General features: G+C 40.0%; 1 protein-coding gene across 1 annotated transcript in view; it reads left to right on the top strand.

Moving 5' to 3' along the window:
• Window positions 1-24,044, top strand: part of LOC133546569 (uncharacterized) — a 56,001-nt gene extending 31,957 nt beyond the window's left edge. Inside the window, exons 4-7 of the mRNA XM_061892335.1 lie at window positions 999-1,265; window positions 10,616-10,757; window positions 18,830-19,048; window positions 22,741-24,044. Of these exons, the coding sequence (XP_061748319.1) occupies window positions 999-1,265; window positions 10,616-10,757; window positions 18,830-19,048; window positions 22,741-24,008 (1,896 nt within the window). The 3' untranslated portion in view covers window positions 24,009-24,044. The remainder of the gene's footprint in view (window positions 1-998; window positions 1,266-10,615; window positions 10,758-18,829; window positions 19,049-22,740) is intronic.
• The last annotated feature ends 219 nt before the right edge of the window (window positions 24,045-24,263 follow it).

Below are 24,263 nucleotides of genomic sequence, written 5' to 3'. Positions count from 1 at the left end.
ATTTTGAATTTACAACCCCCTGGCGCTGTTTTGTACTGTTTTTATAATGTTTTATAATGTTTTATATTGTTGTTTGGCTTACTGTTTGTAATTGTTGAAATGTATAAATAAACATTTAAAAAAAAAAAAAGGAAGGCAGCTGAACAGAGCAGTACAGCTTTGTAACGTCAAGTGTGCCAACTGTCGTGAAAGCACATGGACTGAGAAAGACGTGAGCAGGACGCTAATAAGTAGTGATGGGTTGATGAGGCTTCATGTATCGTTTGGACACATTGCAAAACTGTATTGATACTGTGTCAATACTGTGTCACTAAATAATGACATCTGCTGGACAGTAAAAATCTCTACAGGCAGTACATCTAAGAAGGACAGCTCCAGACTTGAGAAACTGATCAGGCGGGCCGGTTCTACAATCGGAATATAACTGGACTCACTGGTGAGGGTGGCAGAGAAGAGGACTGTGGACAAACTAGTGAGCATCCTGGATGATGCCAGTCACCCTCTGCATAGTGTTATCAGCAGCCAGAGGAGCCTGTTCAGTTCTAGACTGCTTCATCCCAAGTGCAGGACTAATAGACTCAAGAACTCCTTTGTCCCACACGCCATTAGACTGTACAACTCCTCTCTGGGGCGGGGGGCGGGGGGCGGGGGGTATTAGGATGACAGGGGATGCAAAGTTCAATTTTAGGACTAGATAGAACAATCCCATGATACAAGATAACCTGAGTAGAGTGGAAATAATAGGCTACCTCCTTCAGCGCTGCCTCAGAGTGGTTGTGGTGTTAGACCTGGTTGGGATTGTAAGATGCGGGGCAGAGAGGAGGAAGGGTAATGGTTGTCAGCTTCATTGGGGTCATCAGGTGGGCACCCTCCTTCACCGGCGTTTCAATGATAGGCCCACGACACCTCCAGAGGGCTCATCGGCAACACCTGGCGTCCCAGGTGAGCCCCCCTCTGCTTTTAACCATTATGTGATGTAGGTCTTACTACATCCCCAGATGGTGTCTCTCCTCTTCATCCACAGCCACCGACTGGCTGTCTCTGCTGCTCCTGAGAGGGCTTTGATGGTGTTTCGCAGGGTTTGGCCTCAAAATCCGATGTCCTTAAGCAGCCTGATTGTTGTCTGGCCCACAAAACCTCTGCAGCCAACTTCCACTGGGCAGACCTTGGCCTTCCATCCATTCTGCTCAGCATCAGCTGCCAGTTCGGTGTACTTAAGGCTTTTGCGTTCGAATGCCTCCTCCACAGCAGCCTCCCAGGGAACCGTGAGTTCTATTATATATACAATACGCAGTGAGGAGGACCAGAGCACAATGTCTGGTCTGAGGTTTGACATGGCTATCTCTGAAGGAAAGCAGAGCTTTTGATCAAGATCCACCACCATTTTCCAGTCACGAGACCTTCCGAGCTGGCCTATGTCTGTTATATGGCCTTTGGTGGACTCTGCACCTTCTCGGATGAACTCTCTTGTGGCTGTAGGATGTACTTTTGGCGGGGGCAGGGCATTGATCTTCGCTCTTCTGGCCTCTAACGTGGCTGCTAGGCACTTCAGAACCTGGTTGTGCCGCCAGGTGTAGCGCCCTTGTGACAGACTTGTCTTGCAGCCAACGAGAATGTGTTTGAGGTTAGCTGGAGATGGACAGAGGGGGCATGTAGGGTCCTCCCCATACCACTGTTTGAGGTTGGAGGGGGAGGGAAGGACATCATAAGTGGAGCGTAAGATGAAGCTGATGTGAACTGCCTCCATGCCCAACAGCTCCCTCCATGAGAGCCTTCTCCTCTCGACTCCTTCCCAGCTCATCCACTGTCCTTGCTTAACTTGTGAGATAGCCTTTGCACATCTTGCTGCCTGCTCATGCCGACGTACCTCCTCTACAACCAGCCGTCGTCGCTGAGCTGGAGCCGCATTATGCCACACCGGTCTGCTCTCACTAAGGCCAAGTGAGAGCAGACCGGTGTGGCATAATTTTTTTATAATGTTTTATAATGTTTTATATTGTTGTTTGGCTTACTGTTTGTAATTGTTGAAATGTATAAATAAAGATTCCAAAAAAAAAAAAGGAAGGCAGCAGAACAGAACAGTACTGCTTTGTAACGTCAAGTGTGCCAACTGTCGTGAAAGCACATGGACTGAGAAAGACGTGAGCAGGACGCTAATAAGTAGTGATGGGTTGATGAGGCTTCATGTATCGTTTGGACACATTGCAAAACTGTATTGATACTGTGTCAATACTGTGTCACTAAATAATGACATCTGCTGGACAGTAAAAATCTCTACAGCCAGTACATCTAAGAAGGACAGCTCCAGACTTGAGAAACTGATCAGGCGGGCCGGTTCTACAATGGGAATGAAACTGGACTCACTGGTGAGGGTGGCAGAGAAGAGGACTGTGGACAAACTAGTGAGCATCCTGGATGATGCCAGTCACCCTCTGCATAGTGTTATCAGCAGCCAGAGGAGCCTGTTCAGTTCTAGACTGCTTCATCCCAAGTGCAGGACTAATAGACTCAAAAACTCCTTTGTCCCACACGCCATTAGACTGTACAACTCCTCTCTGGGGCGGGGGGCGGGGGGTATTAGGATGACAGGGGATGCAAAACAATAACAGTGCAATACGTTTTCATAACATGGTCACTACTGCCTACTTTGTCTTGTTATATTCTTATTTTACTGTTATATTGTTATTCCCATTGTTGCTTTTTAGTTTTTATTCTCATTGTAATATTTCTCTTTTTTGTTTCCATTTAAACCCCCATTATTTACTTTTTACTTATATTTAAATTGATCTTAACTCTGTACACTGCTGCTGGAATTTTAATTTTCCTGAAGGAACTCTCCTGAAGGAATCAATGAAGTACTATCTATCTATCTATCTATCTATCTATCTATCTATCTATCTATCTATCTATCTATCTATCTATCTATCTATCTATCTACTTGTGGACTGGGATTTTTTTTTAACATGCGCTCTGAATACGCACTGTTGATCGATTGATTGAAACTTTTATTTATTAGTAGATTGCACAGTTCAATACATATTCCGTACCATTTACCACTAAATAGTAACACCCCAATAAGTTTTTCAACTTGTTTAAATCGGGGTCCACGTTAAGCAAGTCATGGTAAAAAGTAACTGGGGGCGAGCTGGACTCGAACAACCGCCCTATGGGATTCAATATGAACGCTTGTGGTCCTTCACTCTACCAACTCAGCTACCGGAGAAATCAGTTACTATTGTGTTTTAATGTAATTAATAGGATGGTTGTGTGGGCGGGACAATACCAGAGAGTCTCCAGTGGAGACTTAATGAAACGACAAGAAAATGAACACAAATACCTTTTTTTCCGATATATGATCAAAATATTCCCAGACGGCGGAAATGATCTCCGACGACGATAAATGGCAAAAAAAAAAAAGACAACGACAGAAGTGCGGCGATTCTGTTGGCAGCAGCATCTCCTAAAAGCCAAGTCTTGATCAGACAACTTTGTCAAATTATCGGCCCATTTCCAAATGAACTTTTGTGTCAAACATTTTGTAGAAATGTGTTTTGGCACAACTGCAGCCTTTTTTAGATGAAAATAGCACTTTCGATCCATTTCAGTCTGGATACAAAGCTTTGCACAGTACTGAATCTGCACTTTTAAAGGTTTTTAATGACTTGCTTTTAATGTCTGATTCTGGCAGCTCTGCCATTTTAGTGCTTTTAGATCTTACAGCTGCCTTTGACACAGTCGACCACACAATTCTTTTAGACCGCCTGAGAGACTGTGTGGCTGTCAGGGGGACTGCGTAACAGTGGTTCAGATCTTACCTGTCTGAGAGGTCCTTCTCTGTCAGGCTGGGGGACGCCACCTCCTCTTCTGCCCCGCTTTACTGTGGTGTCCCCCAGGAATCTATTTTAGGCCCCATCCTGTTCGCTCTTTATCTCCTCCCTCTTGGAGATATTTTTAGGAAACATGGAGTGTTTTATCACTTTTATGCAGATGACTGCCAAATTTATATGCCAATTTCAAAAAGCCACGGCCCCCTGACACCCCTCCTTAACTGTCTATGTGACGTCAAGGCTTGGTTAGCCCAGAATTTTTTAATAATGAATGAGGGAAAAACGGAAATTTTAGTTTTTGGTCCGGCCCTCACTGACTTGGGACTATTGCAAAATGATGTGCGTCCCAAAGTCACCAGCCTTGGCGTCACTATAGACAGCCATTTTAAACCTCACACACAAGTCAATAGCGTTTTAAAATCGTGTTTTTATCACCTTCGTCTTTTAGTAAAGGTTATACCGCTTTTATTTTTTAACCTTCTTGAACAAGTGGTGCATGCTTTTATTTGAAGTGGCCTGGACTACTGCAATGCACTTTATGCTGGCATTAGCCAAACAGCTCTCTCCCGGTTGCAGTTAGTCCAGAACGCGGCAGCAGGACTTTTAACAGGGGCCAGGAAACGCCAGCATATAACCCCAATTCTTCAGAGTTTGCACTGGCTCCCTGTTCATTTTAGAATTGATTTTAAAACATTGCTGTTTGTTTTTAAATCTTTACATGGACTGGCACCTCAATATATCTCGGACCTCATCCAAATTTACATTCCTGCGCGCGCTCTGAGGTCCGAGAGCCAGCTTCAGCTCGTGGTGCCCAAAACCAGACTTAAGACCAGGGGAGACAGGGCCTTCTCTGTGGTCGGCCCTAAGCTCTGGAACACTCTGCCCCTCCATGTTCAAACTGCTTCCACAGTGGAGTGTTTTAAGTCTTGTCTTAAGACCCACTTTTATTCTTTGGCTTTTAAAACTACGTGAGTTGTGTGGTCCTCTGTCCTCTGTTGTCCTCTGTGTTTTTTATACATTTTGATTTCTATTTTACTGTTTTAATTGCTTTTACCCTTTAAAATAGTTTTTAATCATATTTTGTTTTTATATTGGTTTTATATTTATTTATTTTGTGTTTTTATTCAGTCATTGGTGGAACATAAAATAGTTTTTTTAATATTGTTTTTAACATGGCTGTGCAGCACTTTGGAAACGTTCTTGTTGTTTAAATGTGCTATATAAATAAAGTGGATTGGATTGGATTGGATTGACAAAGATTGAGAGAAAAGTTGAGAATAAAAGTAAAAATGGGGAGAAAAGGAGAGAATGAAGGTGAAAACAGATAGAAAATGAGAGAAAGAAGGTATAGAGTATGAATATTAAATACAATCAGATGAGCAGATACCTCAGCTGGGACGAGTTATCTAATCACCTGTTTCCTTTATCAGCAGCGTTGGAAACCATGAGAGGGGCTGGCGATTGAGGAGTGAGAGCCAGACGAAGGAGATCAGGAGAAACGCATGTCATTGAGAGCTGAAAAGCTGAAAGAGACATTGAGCACAAAAAGAAATTGTAAAGAAATAAAAAGTGTGTAACCACTGAACCAGGCGTGGTGTTTCCGTGGAGGGAACGGAGGATCCAGGACGAGGATCTCCACAGGGCTATATAAATAAACATTGATTGACATTGATTGATTGATATTTGTAGTTGCTCAGATGGATGGTGGATGGACTGTGTTGGTAAAGCTTGGCTTGACTGCTGCTGTGTGAGGGGTTGATAGTCTTGAGCCTGGGGGTTGAGAGTGACTGCTGGTTCCTTGGTTCTTTTTAAGTAGGAGCTCATGCCATCAGATGCTGTATGTGAGGAAGCATGAAGGCTGGAAGCTTTTAAAGCTGCTAATTTTGCATCAGCAGCTGCCAATTGAGCTTGCAGGTCCATCATTTCCTTTTTCTTTCTGATTATTTCCCTCTCCTCTTCCAATTTCTTTTTGATCTTTTCCTCCTCTTCCAAGGCAGCGAGGGCAGCCCTGTCGGCCTCTGCCTGTCTGCGAACTGAGGAGGTTCTAGAATTACTAGAACCAGACCGTGTGTGACTCCCATGTGATTTGTGACTTATATTACTAATGCTGTCATTTGGATTAATTTCGTTTTCGAAATCCTCCATATTTTCCAGGGTTGGTGTTTTTATCCAGGTGTTAACATGCTCAATGAATTCATGTAGATTGATTAATTTGGCTTTGTACCATATGTCGTGATTGATTTGGTCCTCTGTTGGTAGAATTGGTAGGCGGGATGTGTGTGCACTTGCGGTTTCCTTTATCAATCAATCAATCAATCAATGTTTATTTATATAGCCCCAAATCACAAATGTCTCAAAGGACTGCACAAATCATTACGACTACAACATCCTCGGAAGAACCCACAAAAGGGCAAGGAAAACTCACACCCAGTGGGCAGGGAGAATTCACATTCAGTGGGACGCCAGCGACAATGCTGACTATGAGAAACCTTGGAGAGGACCTCAGATGTGGGCAACCCCCCCCCCTCTAGGGGACCGAAAGCAATGGATGTCGAGCGGGTCTAACATGATACTGTGAAAGTTCAATCCATAGTGGCTCCAAGACAGCAGTGAGAGTCCCGTCCACAGGAAACCATCTCAAGCGGATCAGCAGCGTAGAGATGTCCCCAACCGATACAGGCGAGCGGTCCATCCTGGGTCCCGACGAGCGGTCCATCCTGGGTCTCGACTCTGGACAGTCAGTACTTCATCCATGGTCATCGGACCGGACCCCCTCCACAAGGGAGGGGGGGACATAGGAGAAAGAAAAGAAGCGGCAGATCAACTGGTCTAAAAAGGAGGTCTATTTAAAGGCTAGAGTATACAGATGAGTTTTAAGATGAGACTTAAATGCTTCTACTGAGGTAGCATCTCGAACTGTTACCGGGAGGGCATTCCAGAGTACTGGAGCCCGAACGGAAAACGCTCTATAGCCCGCAGACTTTTTTTGAGCTCTAGGAATCACTAATAAGCCGGAGTCTTTTGAACGCAGATTTCTTGCCGGGACATACGGTACAATACAATCGGCAAGATAGGCTGGAGCTAGACCGTGTAGTATTTTATACGTAAGTAGTAAAACCTTAAAGTCACATCTTAAGTGCACAGGAAGCCAGTGCAGGTGAGCCAGTACAGGCGTAATTTGATCAAACTTTCTTGTTCTTGTCAAAAGTCTAGCAGCCGCATTTTGTACCAACTGTAATCTTTTAATGCTAGACATTGGGAGACCCGAAAATAATACGTTACAGTAATCGAGACGAGACGTAACAAACGCATGGATAATGATCTCGGCGTCTTTAGTGGACAAAATGGAGCGAATTTTAGCGATATTACGGAGATGAAAGAAGGCCGTTTTAGTAACGCTTTTAATGTGTGACTCAAAGGAGAGAGTTGGGTCGAAGATAATACCCAGATTTTTTACAGAGTCACCTTGTTTTATTATTTGGTTGTCAAATGTTAAAGTTGTATTATTAAATAGATATATATATATATATATATATATATATATATATATATATATATATATATATATATATATATATATATATATATATATATATATATATATATATATGTATGTATATGTATATATATATATATATATATATATATATATATACATATATAAAATACACACTTGAATTTCAGTGTTCATTTATTTACACATTTACACACACACAACACTCATCTACTCATTGTTGAGTTAAGGGTTGAATCGTCCATCCTTTTTCTAACCATATGCATGTACAGTAGATGGCAGTATTGTCCTGTTTAAGAGTTTCACAACAATGCTGTTTGGCAGACGAACTGCTTTACGGTAGACGAAAATGGACTGCTGTTGTTGTATGTTGTTTTACCGCGCTGGGAGGACGTTAATGAAACTGCCTAAAAATAAACCCACATAAGAAACCAATAACTCGCCATCGATCATTTTACAGTTATAACATCATTGGGCAGACACGCTCTTTATACACGTCACTCAGGTCCGCATGGAGCTGGAGGGGGTGTGGCCTCCAGCTACGCCTGAATTTCGGGAGAAAATTGTCCCAGGAGGTTTTCGGGAGAGGCGCTGAATTTCGGGAGTCTCCCGGAAAACCCAGGAGTGTTGGTAAGTATGATCTGTGTCCACCTGTTTTTCCATCTCTGCAGGTTGTGACTGATTTTCAATCATTTCTGACAGTTCAGCCTGTGAGGGTTCCATTTGACCTTTAATTGTATCACACATTGAATGCGTTACTTTAACACATGATCATGCATTTCCAAAGCATTGTATTTTCCTTTCCCAGGATCCATGATTATGCACAACCCACAATTCTAAATCAGATCAAATAAATGGAAACCTTGTTAATGTCACTCAAAACACCAAACATCAAAACCGCAATTATTCATTTGCATTTGTTCAAACCAAAACCTCACCCACGAATGGGCTTGCACAAGGAATCATAAAACACCACCTTGTATTTTAAATGTACCCACGAACGGGTTGCAATCATTCACAACATCTCCTGGAAAATACCCACTATCGGGTTCAATAACATTGAATATTAACCACCAATGCATTGGATTTTTTGTTGCTGTCTTTGTGTGCACACACTGTTATATGGCCATATATTACATACCTTTACTTCATGCTGGCCTGTGACTTTGTTCTTGTCTTCAAAAGATTTTCTTCGAAAAGAGTTCCATATCTTTGAAAAGAGTACACAACTTCAAACAGCGCTGCTCAGCTGTCGCTCCAAAGTGATATCTGTTTGTCGAGACATTATGTATTTTGCATCTAAAGGTCGGAGGTTCTGATGATAGTGAAAGCTAAGAGATGAACAATGTCTCCCTCGTTCAGAATACGCAAATTCACACTTATTTAGTTAGTTCTCGAATAAAATTGGAGTTTTTGCCCCATTTGAGAAAAATCCCTCAGAGTATTTTACTATTTCTTTTTTTTTTTTACTTAAATGAAATGCTTTGAAAATAGAATGTGAGGTTACAGTGCACTTGACCTTAACATATATAATAATCATAGTTTGAGTTTGTGCCAAATTTGAGGAAAATCTATCAAAGAATTCTTGAGATATGGCTTTAACAATGTGCTAAGTTAAGACAAAATAATAAAAACAAATATATAAAAAAATACTCAAGACCTGCTGTCACATTGTTTTGTTCATGTAAACATTGTTTTATACCATATTGTGTACAGATTCTAAACTGTAATGCAGTTTTTGGTGTATTTCCATTTTTCATCATTATTCGATATTTTGATTGTTGTCAGCCATTTTGGGCCAAAGTGTTCTTTATTTTATTTTATTTCTTTACTTCCTCTTACAACAAAGTATCAGCTGAAAATGTTAATGTATAAAACATTATTGTTAATGTACCATGTGTATGTTCAATTGTACAGGTTGCTATTCACTTACTTTGAAGCATTTTTTTTTTCATTTGTTTTGTATGTTTCATGGTTTAAATTCAAATTAAAGTATACCAATGCTAAAATACCTGTATCAAATGTTAGGTATATGCATTAATGTCAATTTGTTAGAGAGAGTCTGTTTCCAGAATGAATATAAATATATTTACAAGAAAAAACAGCTGCATAAGATTTTCGTTTTTTTGGCATTCCTATTTTTATACATTTATGGCTCTTAAAAAAACTGCCAGGATATTTTGCGTAGAACATTTAACCTAATGTCCACAATGGCATTGCGTAGGCAAAAAAAGAGTAGTGCCCAGACGTGGGAACGAAAATCACTTTCTAGCCACTTTTTCCTGGTTCACCTTATGGCCTATAACTAAGAGTTTCCCGCTTGTCTCCAACCTTTCCTCCATGCATTTCTGAGAGTGTGTGCCTCACTGACACTCTGCTGTTAACAGGCGGCCTTTGTCTTTTGAGGCCTCCAATAAATACTAAAACAAAAAGGTATTCTCTGAACATTTCTTCTTAAATAGATTATTACATTATAAAACAACAGACACTTTACTTTTGCGTGTCCTTATGTCCCTGCAAGATGATGTTACGTTTTGGACGCATGGCTGCAATGGTTGTGATCTCTCGAATGCAGAATTTTAGAATAGAATAGAAAGTACTTTCTTGATCCCTGGTGGAAATTCAGCACCACAGTTCGCTCACAATAGGCAATAATAATTTACACCAGTAAAACCAGCAAACCAGTAATTACAGTCTGCAAATTGTGTTGTTGTTGAATGATATTTATCAGATTTAAAGTCAAATACAGTTTATATACATGTCTGTCTATCTGTGTTGGCCCTGCGATGAGGTGGCGACCTGTCCAGGGTGTACGCCGACTTCCGCCTGAATGCAGCTGAGATAGGCTCTAGCACACCCCGCCATCCCTAAAGGGACACACAGTCGATAAAGGGAAGGATGGATCATTGGTGGCCGTGATTTATTGTGTAGACACCATGAAAACATGCATTTAGAATGAATCGTTCATGACTTGCCCATCACGATGACTCGTTGGCCCCGCCCCTAAGTGACGCATGCGTGGAGGATATGTTCTTCGCAGCAAAGTCCTCCTTTACTCCACACACGCTTCTAAGCCTCGGCACATCTACTAACTACACTTTATTCATCCTCTGTGTCAGCATCAACTCCACTCGTCTCACTCAACTTTGGACATTATTAGGCCCGCTTAGATTGCTCGTTGTTTGAGCGCGCTAGTTAGCTTAGCATGCTAGTTAGCTTAGCTTGTTAGCCGCTAACAAAGAGACGCGGATTTGATCAACACATCGCTTAGTTAAGATCAAGTGTGAGTGTAAAGTGTTGTGATTGTGTGAAAATGTGTGAAAGAACCATAGCAGAGTACGAGGAGGAACTTTGTCCAACTAAAGAGGAGAAGGAGCGACAACATCAAAAACCTCAAGTTGTGTTACACAGAACAGGTTTGTTTACTTCTTACTCTCACATCTTTACTAACTTTGTATTTCATCATTAATATGACGTGTTTGATGAATAATTTATCAATAGGTGTACTCAGACACATGATTGTTATTGTGTTATTAATGTGATTATCAGACAGCAGTCATTTCCATTAGATAATGTTCAAATATAGGTGATTTGGCACACTTATAATTAAAAAAACAAAAATAATGTTATTTTTCATCAGATATGTAGTAATATTGTATATGTGGATGGGGGCCCTGCTTTGGAAATAATGTGTACCCCTTTCAGAGATCACATTTAGTTCCACTTCAAACATTCACATGTTGCACAATGAGATGAGATGGTATAACGTGAACAGTTCTGGAACTTTCTAACTCGGGGGAAAGAACGGGATCTCGTTGGAAGCGCGATGTATGAGCAGACGCCGTTTGGGTATAACAAAATGGTGTCTGCCAATTTAGTTTACAACTTCACTACATCAGTAGTTGTCAAACTTTTTTCACCAAGTACCAACTCAGAAAATACTTGGATTTCCAAGTACCACCATCATGAACAGCATTAAAATATAGTAGCATAGTAGGCCTTAATTATTCATTAAAAACAAGGAAGACACATTATTTAACAAGTATATTTAATATTTTAGTTACTGTAACAGTACACACAGTTTGAATAGTAACACAGTGTTTGCATGTTGGAAAATAAAACAATGTACATAAAAAATGAAATAATATTCGGCGTACCATTAGGTGATACCCGCGTACCACTAGTGGTACACGTACCACAGTTTTAGAATCCCTGCTCGATCGGTTCAAGAAGACATGATCAATGCACGCGTGTGCAGAGACAAGGTCACTTCCATTTTATTTGTTTTACGTCAGTTATGTTCCTGCATGTTGTCACTACTATAGTTTTCCTTTTTGCAATCTTTATTTGAATAACAATTTCACATAAAAGATGACATGCTGATCATTTAAAAAATTACAGAGCTCCTAAAGGGACATAGGTACAATTTTTTTGAGATATGTATCTTGTGCGCACCAGAAACTATGATGCCGCTTCCTCAGTTGACCTCTGACCTGGTCCACAGAGATGACTAATGTTTGCGTAGAGGTGGTGGAGGAGGAGGAGGAGGGGGTTGCAACCATGGCTGGGGGGGAGAAGAAAGGGGAGTGGATGCAATGAGGAGTGGGGGGTGGGGAGAACAGTACTGGTTAAACCGGTTGAAGAAGGTATTCATCTCATTGGCCCTCTCTATTGTCCCCCCTACTGCTCTGGTCTTTGTCTTGTGGCCTGTGATGGTTTTCACACCTTCCCAGACCTCCATCATGTTGTTCTGCTCCAGCTTCTTCCTGTAGCTGTCCTTAGCCTTTTTTACGTGTCCTTTCACCTCCCGCTGTGCTGCTCTCATTGCCTCCCTGTCTCCACTCCTGAAGGCAGCTTTCTTCTTGTTGAGCACAGCTTGAACCTCCTGTGTTACCCAGAGTTTGTCATTAGGGTAGCACTGAACAGTCTTAGCAGGGCAGGTCACGTCTAGGCAGAAGTTGAGGTAATCCGTAGAACAGTGAGTCTGACCATCAATGTCCTCACCATGTGGAAACTGCGTTCCATTTGTCTGTCACAGAATGACATCACACTAAGACGTTCAGTGACAGTTTTCTTTAGCTATTTAGCATTTTTGTTCAGTATCAATCAGTCAATCAATCAATGTTATTTATACAGCCCTAAATCACAAGTGTCTCAAAGGGCAAAAAAAAGGCAGTAAACATCTTCCAAACAAAGTGTTTGCGAGCGAAATTTTCTGAAATGTGTAGGTATATTCTTGCTATCGTTTACATTTTCAGAATGTATAATATTGTGTTTTAGAGAAATGCTTTGACATTTTTGTCAGGTTCAAACACCGATGACATCTATTAGACAAGACAAGAAGCAAAGAAATCAAACAGAGACAGGATTCAATTTAGCTCATGAGGAGAAACGTCTGGGCTGCAACTTCGTACAGTTTCCCACCACGCTTTGACGAGGGAGTTCCACGCTTCCTCTTTTATTTGGGCCTTTTCTGATTACATAGCTGCAGCTGTTTTTAAAGGGATGGGGGGGGGGGGGGTCGTAAGCAGCTTTTGCACTCGGTAGTAAACAGTTTAAAGAAATGGTCTGCTTTGTAGATCTCAGGTCAGGAAAAGGTCTTCCTGTGGCTGTCAATAGATCAAAGAAACCGAAACCTCTATGTTGCATCCCATTGCAGACAGTGGAGTTTTACAAGCCTTTTGTTTGATAAGATGAAAGACAGCTTTGGTCTTCTCGCAGGGGACCTGAACTCAATGGAATACAAAGTTTTTTTATAACTTCCATCCATCCATTTCCTACCGCTTATTCCCTTTTGGGGTCGCGGGGGGCGCTGAACTCATATACAATTATTCTGAAAATTTTGTTATTATTGTTAATATCATATGGAATCAATTATTGGTCGCAGTAAAGTGGCAAATTGGGTACTTTTTAGCTCTAAAAAGGGTATTTCAACAAGTAAACAATACAGTAGGTACTTGATTTTGATAGATGTAATGCTCATAATGCTCATAGGGACTGCGTGGCGTAGTGGGAGAGTGGCCGTGCGCAACCCGAGGGTCCCTGGTTCAATCCCCACCTAGTACCATCTTCGTCACGTCCGTTGTGTCCTGAGCAAGACACTTCACCCTTGCTCCTGATGGGTGCTGGTTTGGCGCCTTGCATGGCAGCTCCCTCCATCAGTGTGTGAATGTGTGTGTGAATGGGTAAATGTGGAAATAGTGTCAAAGCGCTTTGAGTACCTTGAAGGTAGAAAAGCGCTATACAAGAACAACCCATTTATTTTACCATAAGGGTATTCTAGTAAACTATGCAGAGATGAGATTTTTCAGTATCAAAATATTACTTGAAATCAAATTTTGGCAGCAGCAGAGTGGTTGTTTCGGTATATTTTAGCTTTGTAAAGGGTATTTCTACAAGTATACAGTACAGTAGGTACTTCCATCAATCCATCTTCTTCCGCTTATCCGAGATCGGGTCGCGGGGGCAGCAGCCTAAGCAGGGAAGCCCAGACTTCCCTCTCCCTAGCCACTTCGTCTAGCTCTTCCCGGGGGATCCCGAGGCGTTCCCAGGCCAGCCGGGAGACATAGTCTTCCCAACGTGTCCTGGGTCTTCCCCGTGGCCTCGTACCGGTTGGACGTGCCCTAAACACCTCGGGAGGTGTTCGGGTGGCATCCTGACCAGATGCCCAGATGCCGAACCACCTCATCAGACTCCTCTCCATGTGGAGGAGCAGCGGCTTTACTTTGAGTTCCTCCCGGATGGCAGAGCTTCTCACCCTATCTCAGTAGGTACTTGATTTATATATATATATATATATATATATATATATATATATATATATATATATATATATATATATATATATATAATGCTCATTAGAGTATTCTAGTAAAATAAGCAGAGATGAGATGTGTCAATATCAAACTATTATTCAAAATACATTTTTGGCAGCAACAAAGTGGCCATTTGGGTAGATATTTGCTCTAAAAATAGTATTTCAACAAGTAAACAGTACAGTAGGTACTTGATATTGATATATGTAATGGTCATAAGGGCATTCTAGTAAAATGCGTGTGTGTAAATATGCGATGTGTAAATATCAAAATATTACATCAGATCACTTTTTGATTGAAGATTCAAGATAGTTTATTGTCATATGCACAGTTAAACACACAGTTTGCCGTACAATGAAAATCTTACTTTGCTTGTCCACCCTTCAACAAGTCACACGGTACTTAGCTAAAAATAAAAATAAAAATGTATGTACAAGGCACAGTAAGTAACATAACATTATTGCACATTCTGATTGACAGTCAACAGTATAAATATGGAGGTGACCTTGGGTCACAGCAGCAGTTAAAGTGTCTTTAGTGATCAACGGTGAAACGTGTCTACAGTGATGGTTCACAGTTAGGGGGTGGTCATTGTAGGTGTCTTTTGTTCAAAAAGACAAAAGTAAAGACGGGGGGTTGGGGGGGAGCTGCCATTCAAAAGTTAGCATTCACAAGCCTGATGGCCTGTGGGTAAAAACTGTTTGTCAGTCTTGTAGTCCTGGATTTCAGGCTCCTGTATGGTCTGCCTGATGGTAGGAGGCTGAAGAGACTGTGTACTGTCCTTGATGATGTTGTGTGCTCTCCTGGTGGCCCTGGTAGACTACATGTCCTGTAGTGAGGGGAAGGCTGCTCCTGATATGTACTGAGCAGTTTTAATCACTCGCTGGAGTGCCTTCCTGTCCTTAGCAGTGCAGTTTCCATACCAGACCATGATTGAGCTGGTAAGGACACTCTCAACCGTACTTTTATAGAAGTTGCTGAGAATTTTGGGTGGCATGCCAAATTTTCTCAGCTTTCTTAGGAAATACAGTCACTACTGGCCTTTCTTTATTGTTTGTTGGGTGTTGTGATCCCAGGTGAGGTCCTCGCTGATGTGAGTCCCGAGGAATTTAAAGGTTTTCACCCTGTCCACCTTTGTCCCACCTATGTACATCATCTCCTTGGTCTTGTCTGTGTTCAAGGAGAGATTATTATCCTGACACCAGGCCACCAGTTCCGCTACCTCCCTTCTGTACGTAGTATCATCTGCAAACTTGATGACAGTGGTGTTTGGCAGTCGTGTGTGAAGAGGGTGTACAATAGGGGGCTCAGCACGCAGCCTTGGGGGGTCCCAATGCTTAGAACCTTTGTGTCTGATGTCTGGTTGCCGATACTGACTGACTGGGGCCGGTTTGTGAGAAAGTTCAGGACCCAGTCACAGAGAGTTGGTGTCAGACCAACAGTGAGGAGTTTAGCAGTGAGTTTTTGTGGGATGACCGTGTTAAAAGCAGAGCTGTAGTCGATGAATAATAGCCTGGCATAGGTGTCCTTGCCCTCTACGTGGGTGAGGGTGGTGTGGATGACGGGGTTGACTGCAACCTCAGTGGACCGATTCTGCCTGTTGGCAAACTGTAGAGCAGGGGTCACCAACGCGGTGCCCACGGGCACCAGGTCGCCTGTTAGAACCAGATGAGTCGCCCGCTGGCCTGTTCTAAAAATAGCTCAAATAGCATCACTTACCAGTGAGCTGCCTCTATTCTTTAAATTGTATTTATTTACTAGCAAGCTGTTCTCGCTTTGCTCGACCTTTTTAATTCTAAGAGAGACAAAACTCAAATAGAATTTGAAAATCCAAGAAAATATTTTAAAGACTTGGTATTCACTTGTTTAAATACATTCATTTATTTTTTTACTTTGCTTCTTATAACTTTCAGAAAGACAATTTTTTGAAGAAAAAAAACTACCTTAAAATTGATTTTAGGATTGTTAAACACATTCACCTTTTTACCTTTTCAATTCCTTCCTCTTCTTTCCTGTCAATTTAAATCAATGTTCAAGTATTTTTTTTTTTTATTGTAAGGAATAATAAATACATTTTAATATAATTCTTCATTTTAGCTTCTGTTTTTTCGACAAAGTATCCATCCATCCATTTTCTACCGCTTATTCCCTTTCGGGGTCGCAGGGGGCGCTGGCGCCTATCTCAGCTACAATCGGGCGGAAGGCAGGGTACACCCTGGACAAGTCGCCACCTTATCGCAGGGCCAACACAGAGAGACAGACAACATTCACACTCACATTCACACACTAGGGCCAATTTAGTGTTGCCAATCAACCTATCCCCAGGTGCATGTCTTTGGAGACAAAGTATATTAGTGAAATATTTCTTCAAACTTATTATGATTAAAATTCAGAGAAATTATTCTGGCAAATCTACAAAATCTGTAGAATCAAATTTAAATCTTATTTCAAAGTATTTTGAATTACTTTTAAAATTTTTGTTATGGAAAATCTAGAAGAAATAATGATTTGTCTTTGTTAGAAATATCGCTTGGTCCAATTTATTATATATTCTAACAAAGTGCAGATTGGATTTTAACCTATTCAAAACATGTCATCAACATTCAAAAATTAATATTAATCAGGAAAAATGACTAGTGATGTTCCATAAATGATTTTTTTTAATTGTTTCAAAAAGATTCAAATTAGCTAGTTTTTCTCTTCATTTTTTTCGGTTGAATTTGGAATTTTAAAGATAAACTGTTTTTAAAAATTGTATTTTAATTTTTTTCGTGTTTTCTCCTCTTTTAAACTGTTCAATTAAGTGTTTTTTTTCATCATTTATTCTCTACAAAAAAAAACTTCCGTAAAAAGAAAAAACATTTACGACAAAATGACAGACAGAAATATAAATTTTTTATATATATAGATTTGTTTATTAAAGGTAATTTGAGCAAATTGGCTATTTCTGGCAATTTATTTAAGTATGTATCAAACTGGAAGCCCTTCGCATTGATCAGTACCCAAGAAGTAGCTCTTGGTTTCAAAAAGGTTGGTGACCCCTGCTGTAGAGGGTCCAGTGTGTCTGGGATGGTCTTCTTGATGTGTGACATGACTATCCTCTCGAAGCACTTCATCACTATTGGGGTGAGTTGTCTAGTATGTTTACTATTTTATTTAGGAAAAACTTTCAATAAGAATCATATGTTTAATGTACCCTAAGATTTTTTGTTAAAATGAAGCCAATAATGTACTTTTTTGTGGTCCCATTTATTTAGAGAAGTATTGAAAAGTATCAAAATACATTTTGGTATAGGTCCCGGTACTATAATATTGGTATCGGGACAACACTAGTAAGAACAGAAGTCATTGGTTGATTCTTTGACCACCTTAGTAGTCATTTTTTCACTGGAGAGATTAGTCTCTACGATGCAACCAAGATAGGTAATCTCATTTTTGTTTGTTATTATATTGTCACCCACTTTGACTATGAAGTTATCTACTTTTCTGAGGTTAGGAATTGACCCAAAGACCTGTGTACTTGCAAGTACCGAGGCAAGTCTTATTTCGGCAGTTTCTCATTGAAAGCCTTGCTAGTCTAGGTCTTGAGGATTCTAGCTTCTCTTGTTTTGTGGCCGTTAGCCTCGGTTCTGTTCTTCATGGGTACAGAAAATGATGGAATGATCACTTAAGCCGCACACAGTAGTTCCACTCGTGGTGATCTGAGACTGGTCAGAAGTAACAAGGAGGTCTATGAAGGTTTAAAAGGACTCACTCACCCTGGTAGTTTGCTAAATGAGCTAAGTGAGACAATGTTGGTGGCACAGCTTAGTGAAGGTTTTAAAAATGGGTGCATCCTTTCAGGACATATCAGTATTCCAGTCCCCAAGAAGTAAACCTGTATCAACATGTTTACATAAAACTCACACAGTCACTAAATACATTTTATACTGTAAACAAATCTAATCAAAGTTATAATTTCACTTCCTAAATCTGACTTACAAGTATCAATAAGTGAACGTAAACAATTATTTTCCATAACTAAAGTAGTCAAAACTTGAATTATTAAAAGAACATAAAGGTGACTGACTTTCCTTCAGCGTGTCGTAGATGGTCTCCAATTCCTAAAGAGGAATTGTTGATGGAGATACTCCATAAAACAGCACATAGTAAAACATGTTTTTGGTGAAAGTTCCTTTTGGCCCAGCCAACAAAATGACCACCAAAAAATATTTTGCATGATCACAAAAACATACCATGAATGTTTTTGCAGTGATTTTAGAATTAGATTTTTTGAATTTCCAGGATATTTTAGTTATAGTAATAACTATGGCATTAAAAGAATATGGTTAAGTTTACAGATAAAGTTTAGGTGTCATAGACCGTATACACAAAACAATATCTATCCACTTTACATCAGTGAAGTTAAGAATGCTTCAATCAATGCTGCCTCGTATTTATAAAAAATTTTCAAATTGCCCCGCATCAAATTTCCAAGTCTGTTTTTGTACTCACTGTACCACTTTTGAATTAATTTTAGGAAAAAAGAAGGTATTTCCTGTGTTTTTATTGGTTGTTTTGCTACACACTTTTAACACAACACAGGAAAGAACACAAATAATGTCATTGTGTTAACAGTGTCAGTTCAAAACTATTTCTATACTCTCTATCTTATTTACTTATTTACCCAACAGATGTCCAGCAGCTCCCTCACATAAAAAAGGAAGAGGAGGATCCACAGCCCCCCCACATGAAAGAGGAAGAGGAAGAAGTGTGGATCAGTCAGGAAGGAGAGTGTCTTCTAGGGCAGGAGGAGGCTGATGTCAGCAAGTTTCCACTGACTGTTGTCTCTGTGAAGACTGAAGAGCATGAAGACAAACCACCTGAGTCCTCACAGCTTCATCACAGTCCAAGTAAGCACAACATTTTATTCTCAGGGCATTCAATCCATCACAACTGGACTCTTCACTTTGTCTTACAAGACCTTTGTCCTCTCATCCAAGTAGGCTTTATCACTTCATGCTCATACACTTCAAGTCTTGAATATAATCATTTGAATATAGAGGGGAACCACACTTTTTGGGGGATTTTTTCTATTTTTCACAATCATTATGAAAGACACAACGGTTGATATATTTACACACAAAAAATCACATTCTAACTGGGCTGGGCAATATGGCCTTTTTTTAATATCTCAATATTTTTAGGCCACATCACGATACAGCATATATATGTGGATATTTTGCCTTAGCCTTGAATGAACACTTGATGCATATAATCACAGCAGTATGATGATTCTGTGTGTCTACATTCAAACATTCTTCTTCATACTGCATTCATATATGCTACTTTTAAACTTTCATGCAGAGAGGGAAACCACAACTAAGTCAAATTAGCAAAAGTGTATTTATTAAACAGTGGCACAAACATTCATGTCATTTCCAAACAGAAAATGCAAGATTGTCAGAGACATTTCAAAACAAGCTATTAGTGCACTTTTGTGCATGATGTCACTAAGATGAAATATCAAAACAACACTAAATTACAGTGCACTTTGTGTACAGAAGGCCACTACAATAGTTTAAAACAAATAAAGTGCACTTTTGTGCATGATGTCACACAAGCTATTTCAATAAGTGTCAAATAAAAATGTGCTGCATAATAGGAAATCAAATAGTGTATGTCCTTCGCTATGTGGTAGGTTCCTACGGACGTTATCTCCTTCTGTTGTTGACCAATTTTTTAATATGGGGTTGATGTGGAAATGGTTGCTTGGGCATTTTGTGGGTGTGGCACCAAACTGAGATGTTGACATGCAGAGTTTCAAGGACTCCTCATTCTTTAGCGGGTGACTTTTCAAATGATGCTACACATTAGCAGTGCTGCTACTTTTTGTAGCAACACTTTTGCCACATACTTTGCGGGCTGGGCGATAAAACAATAACAATATATATCGCGATAGACATGTGATCAATATCAATAAAAAATGGGGTCGATAGAACGTTCGATAATTTCACTGAGTTCTGTTAGAAAAAAAATAGGAAGTAAGGCCCAGCTGGAACCGCACGGCACTTTGGGAGGTGTAGGCAGAGGAAGGGCTTTGGCTTCTCGACCTATCACGGCTGAGCCTGAACCGCAAGGCATTCTGGGAAATGCTAACAGGAAATAAAAAAAAGCAACAACGTCTAGCTGACCACGAGGAGTGAAACGAAATGGGAATATGAGTACGGCAGCACAAGAGGAAATTGTAAATAAAAAGTGAAGCGATGGTTGAGTAGTTGCTTGAGTTATTTTTTTTATATGCTGAAGTTGGTTTGATTATTCCATAAATGACTGAAGAGGGCAAAAGGTTTGTTTTGTCACAGATGTTCAGACGCAAGTTTATTCCGATGTTTACAATATTTTGTAAGACATGTTTGTTTCTGCTTGCTTAATTTGACTGTTATTTATTTGCATATATCGTTACCAATATGGCTTCAAAGCCTGAATTGTACACTACTAATTTCTTAATTACAATACTTTGCACATTTTGTTAGATTAAGCATTTATTTAATGTCAATATTTTGCACATCGACCAGTATTTTCATTTATAATGCTGACCTCGTTTGAAAGGTTAAAGGTTAAATTTAAAATAAAAGTATTTAATTTCAGCCTTTTTTCTCCTGGTCTTTATTTAAAATAGTTGTTTTTTTTTATATCAATAATTATCAATATCGACTGATATGAAACAGTTATATCGTGATACATTTTTTAGTCGTATCGCCCAGCCTTATATACTTGACATATTACGGTTGTCTCGATATATGGAGTATATTACATATATCGCCCAGCCCTAATTCTAACTCATAAATGTAAATAAAAATCCACTTGCAATGGAGCCAATGGGAGGTCCTCTCTAAAATGAATGAGCTTTTTTTCAAAATGCCACCATTTACACATTTTTCAACCGATTCAAACAATTCAACATATTCCACTAATTCTGGAAATTGAAATTACAACATTTTTCAACCCACCTTAACCGTTCCACCGTCAAATCAATCCTTTTAATCAGGACAGAAAACAAAGCTGTTTTTGAATTGGAAAAATTTCCAGTGTTCCCGAAATTAAAGGAATTCCATAAAACCATTTCTCAATTAAAAATGTTACGACTTCAACATTTCTAAACCGATTTGAAAAATTCCAACACCAACCATTTCAACTCATTCAGAACATTCACATTTTTTAGCATGTCCCAAAAAATTCCCGCTTTCCCCGAAATTCTCCAAAATTTCCATGAAATCCCCATTGAAAGGAATAAAATAAAAGTTCCACAACTCCCACATTTTTCATCTGATTCAAACCGTTCCAACTTCAAAATATTCAGTGTGTTCAGGAATTGTGTGCTCCCTTTCAACATTTATTAAAAGAAATTCCTGGATTTTCTGGAATTCCCGGTTTTTAGGGACATTTTCCCCATTCAAAATGAATTATCCATGTTTCAAATTTCCACAATTCCCACATGTTTCAAACCATTCTACCTTCAACACATTCAATTCATCCTGGAAATTCAAACAACCAGTTTTCCACATTCAACAAATTTACAGGAATTCACGTTTTTTTCTAACCTTATTTCCAACCTTCTTTAGTGCAATGACTCTTTTCACATTGTTCAACCAATTTCAACCGGTCCACTGTCAAAACATTCCTCTGAGTCAGGACAAAAAATCATGTTGGTTTAAGAACTTAAAAAAATCCCGGTTTTCCCGAAGTTCAAACTCTTCAACATTCAAACTATTCTTACATTCATACTACATTCTGTCAACCTTTCAGTTCAACTTCAGCATTGGAGCATTCAAACACAATTCTTTCAGGAATTGCTTCATCTACTTAATATTATTACAATAATTAGATGTAGCTTACCACATTGAATGTGTGGACTGCATGACTGATGTCTTCTCAGTTCTCACTCTAACGCAATTTGAGTGTCTAGAAACACACTAAATTAATTCAATATTACTATTATTAATAAGGTAGACAAGTGATCTTTTGAAGGAGTAGTCAGTAATCTGATTACTTCTTCCCAGTTTAACTGTGGTGACATTATCTAAATGAAAGCAAAACAGATGTCATCTTTTTTGGACAACATGCGTGACCCCGAATGGGACAAGCAGTAGACAATGGATGGATGGATGTTGTCTATGCTCATGCTATTTTTAGAACAGACGTGTCTTTAAAGATAAATGTGAAAATGGCAGTAGTTATTGTCCACCAGCAGGGGGAGCTCATCACTAGTACTACTGCGTGGAGGCTGGCATGTGGTACATTATTTCCTGTGTGTGTATGACTTATTCAGAGGGAGAACAGCACACTTTCACATATAGCGTCTACCATTAAGGATTGCAGGAATGACTTTTAGGATGATTTTATATGAATAAGGTGGATTGGACGTTGGCCTGGGAAGGCATTCCCCTGAAGGTCTTCTTCATGTGTCAGCTGGAAGTACCCTGACTGCTGTGAGGGGAAACTGATGAGATTGTGAGATCATATGTTGGTGCAGGACAATGTCTCATGTGACTGAGCAAAGCTGGACTTTTCTGAAGAATGTTTGTTTTGTCCTGTCCCGCAGACCTCAATGAAGAACATCTACCTCATGAGCAGGAGGAGGAACCACAGTCCCCCCACATACACAAGGAAGAAGGGGTACCACAGTCCCAACACATCAAAGAGGGAGGAGAGGAGCCACAGCCCCCCCACATTAAAGAGGAACATGAGGCGCCACAGACCCATAATGTTAAACTGACCCTTCACAATAAAGGTCAAGCGGAGGACCCACTGATCTTACACATCAAAAAGGAAGAGGATGATCCACTGACCCCTCACTTTAAGGAGCAAGAGAACCCACTTAACCCTCACATTAAAGAGGAAGAGACGGACCCACTGACCCCTCACTTTAAAGAGGAAGAGGAGGACCAAGAGCCGCCGCACATTAAAGAAGAAGAGGAGGAAGAGGGCATCAGTCAGCCTAAATGGTTGGAGGAGTTCCCAGTGACTGGTGTCCCTGTGAAGAGTGAAGATGATGAGGTGAAAGGTGAAAGTGAGGAGAGGGGAGGGGGGGAGCCTCCAAGCAGCAGCTCAACACAACACATGACAACAGAAGCTGATGGAGACCACTGTGGAGGATCACAAGCAGACAAGCTCTTAGCTCCACTATCAGATAGTGAGGACACAACGTCACACTCTCCTGACTCTGATGATGAAGACTCTAAAGATGATAAGACATGTCACACTGACAACACACACTTCACATGTTCTCACTGTCACAAAACCTTTCAATACCGTCGTAATCTGAAAAGACACATGAGAAGACACACCGGAGAAAAACCTTTTATCTGTTCAAAATGTGGCAAAGGTTTTGTAGAAAGTCACAATTTGAAAATTCACATGAGAACACACACGGGAGAAAAACCTTATGTCTGTTCAATCTGTGGTACATGTTTTGTACAAAGAATCAATTTGCAAGTACACATGAGAAGACACACTGGTGAAAAACCTTTTACCTGTTCTACCTGTGGTAAAGGTTTTACAGAAAGTCCGAGTTTGAAAGTACACATGAGAACACACACTGGTGAAAAACCCTTTTCTTGCTCAGAATGTGGTAAAGATTTTGTTCAAAGTAAACATTTGAAAGTACACATGAGAACACACACTGGTGAAAAATCACATTCCTGTTCAATCTGCAACAGAAGCTTTTGTGACCGATCAAGCCTTGTAGCACACATGAGAAGACACCCAGGTGAGAAAGTGTTGAGTTGCAGTGTGTGTGGTGAAAGATTGTCTTCTAAGTACCAGTGTAAGAAACACAAGTGTGCTGGTGAGAACAGCAGCAGCAAATGAAACTGCAGGATTTGAAATAAACTGTCCAGACTTTCATTTTGACTTTCTAACAACATCAGCACATATAACATGTGTGACATTGTTGTTTGTCTAACAATCTGTTTAATATCATTCTGCATTTATAGATTAGATATTTTTTATTAGTGTTTTTTTCAGTCAAGTAGATGCATTAATATGCGATATTGTGTACTTTTATTAAAAAATGGACAGAACAATTTGAGTAAAAAGGTGGGAGTAAACAGTACAAGACATATT

The sequence above is a fragment of the Nerophis ophidion genome, unplaced genomic scaffold, assembly GCF_033978795.1.
Source record: "Nerophis ophidion isolate RoL-2023_Sa unplaced genomic scaffold, RoL_Noph_v1.0 HiC_scaffold_32, whole genome shotgun sequence".
NCBI lineage: Eukaryota > Metazoa > Chordata > Actinopteri > Syngnathiformes > Syngnathidae > Nerophis > Nerophis ophidion.
Note: the sequence above shows the minus strand (reverse complement) of the source record. Positions and strands in the feature narration are given on the sequence as shown.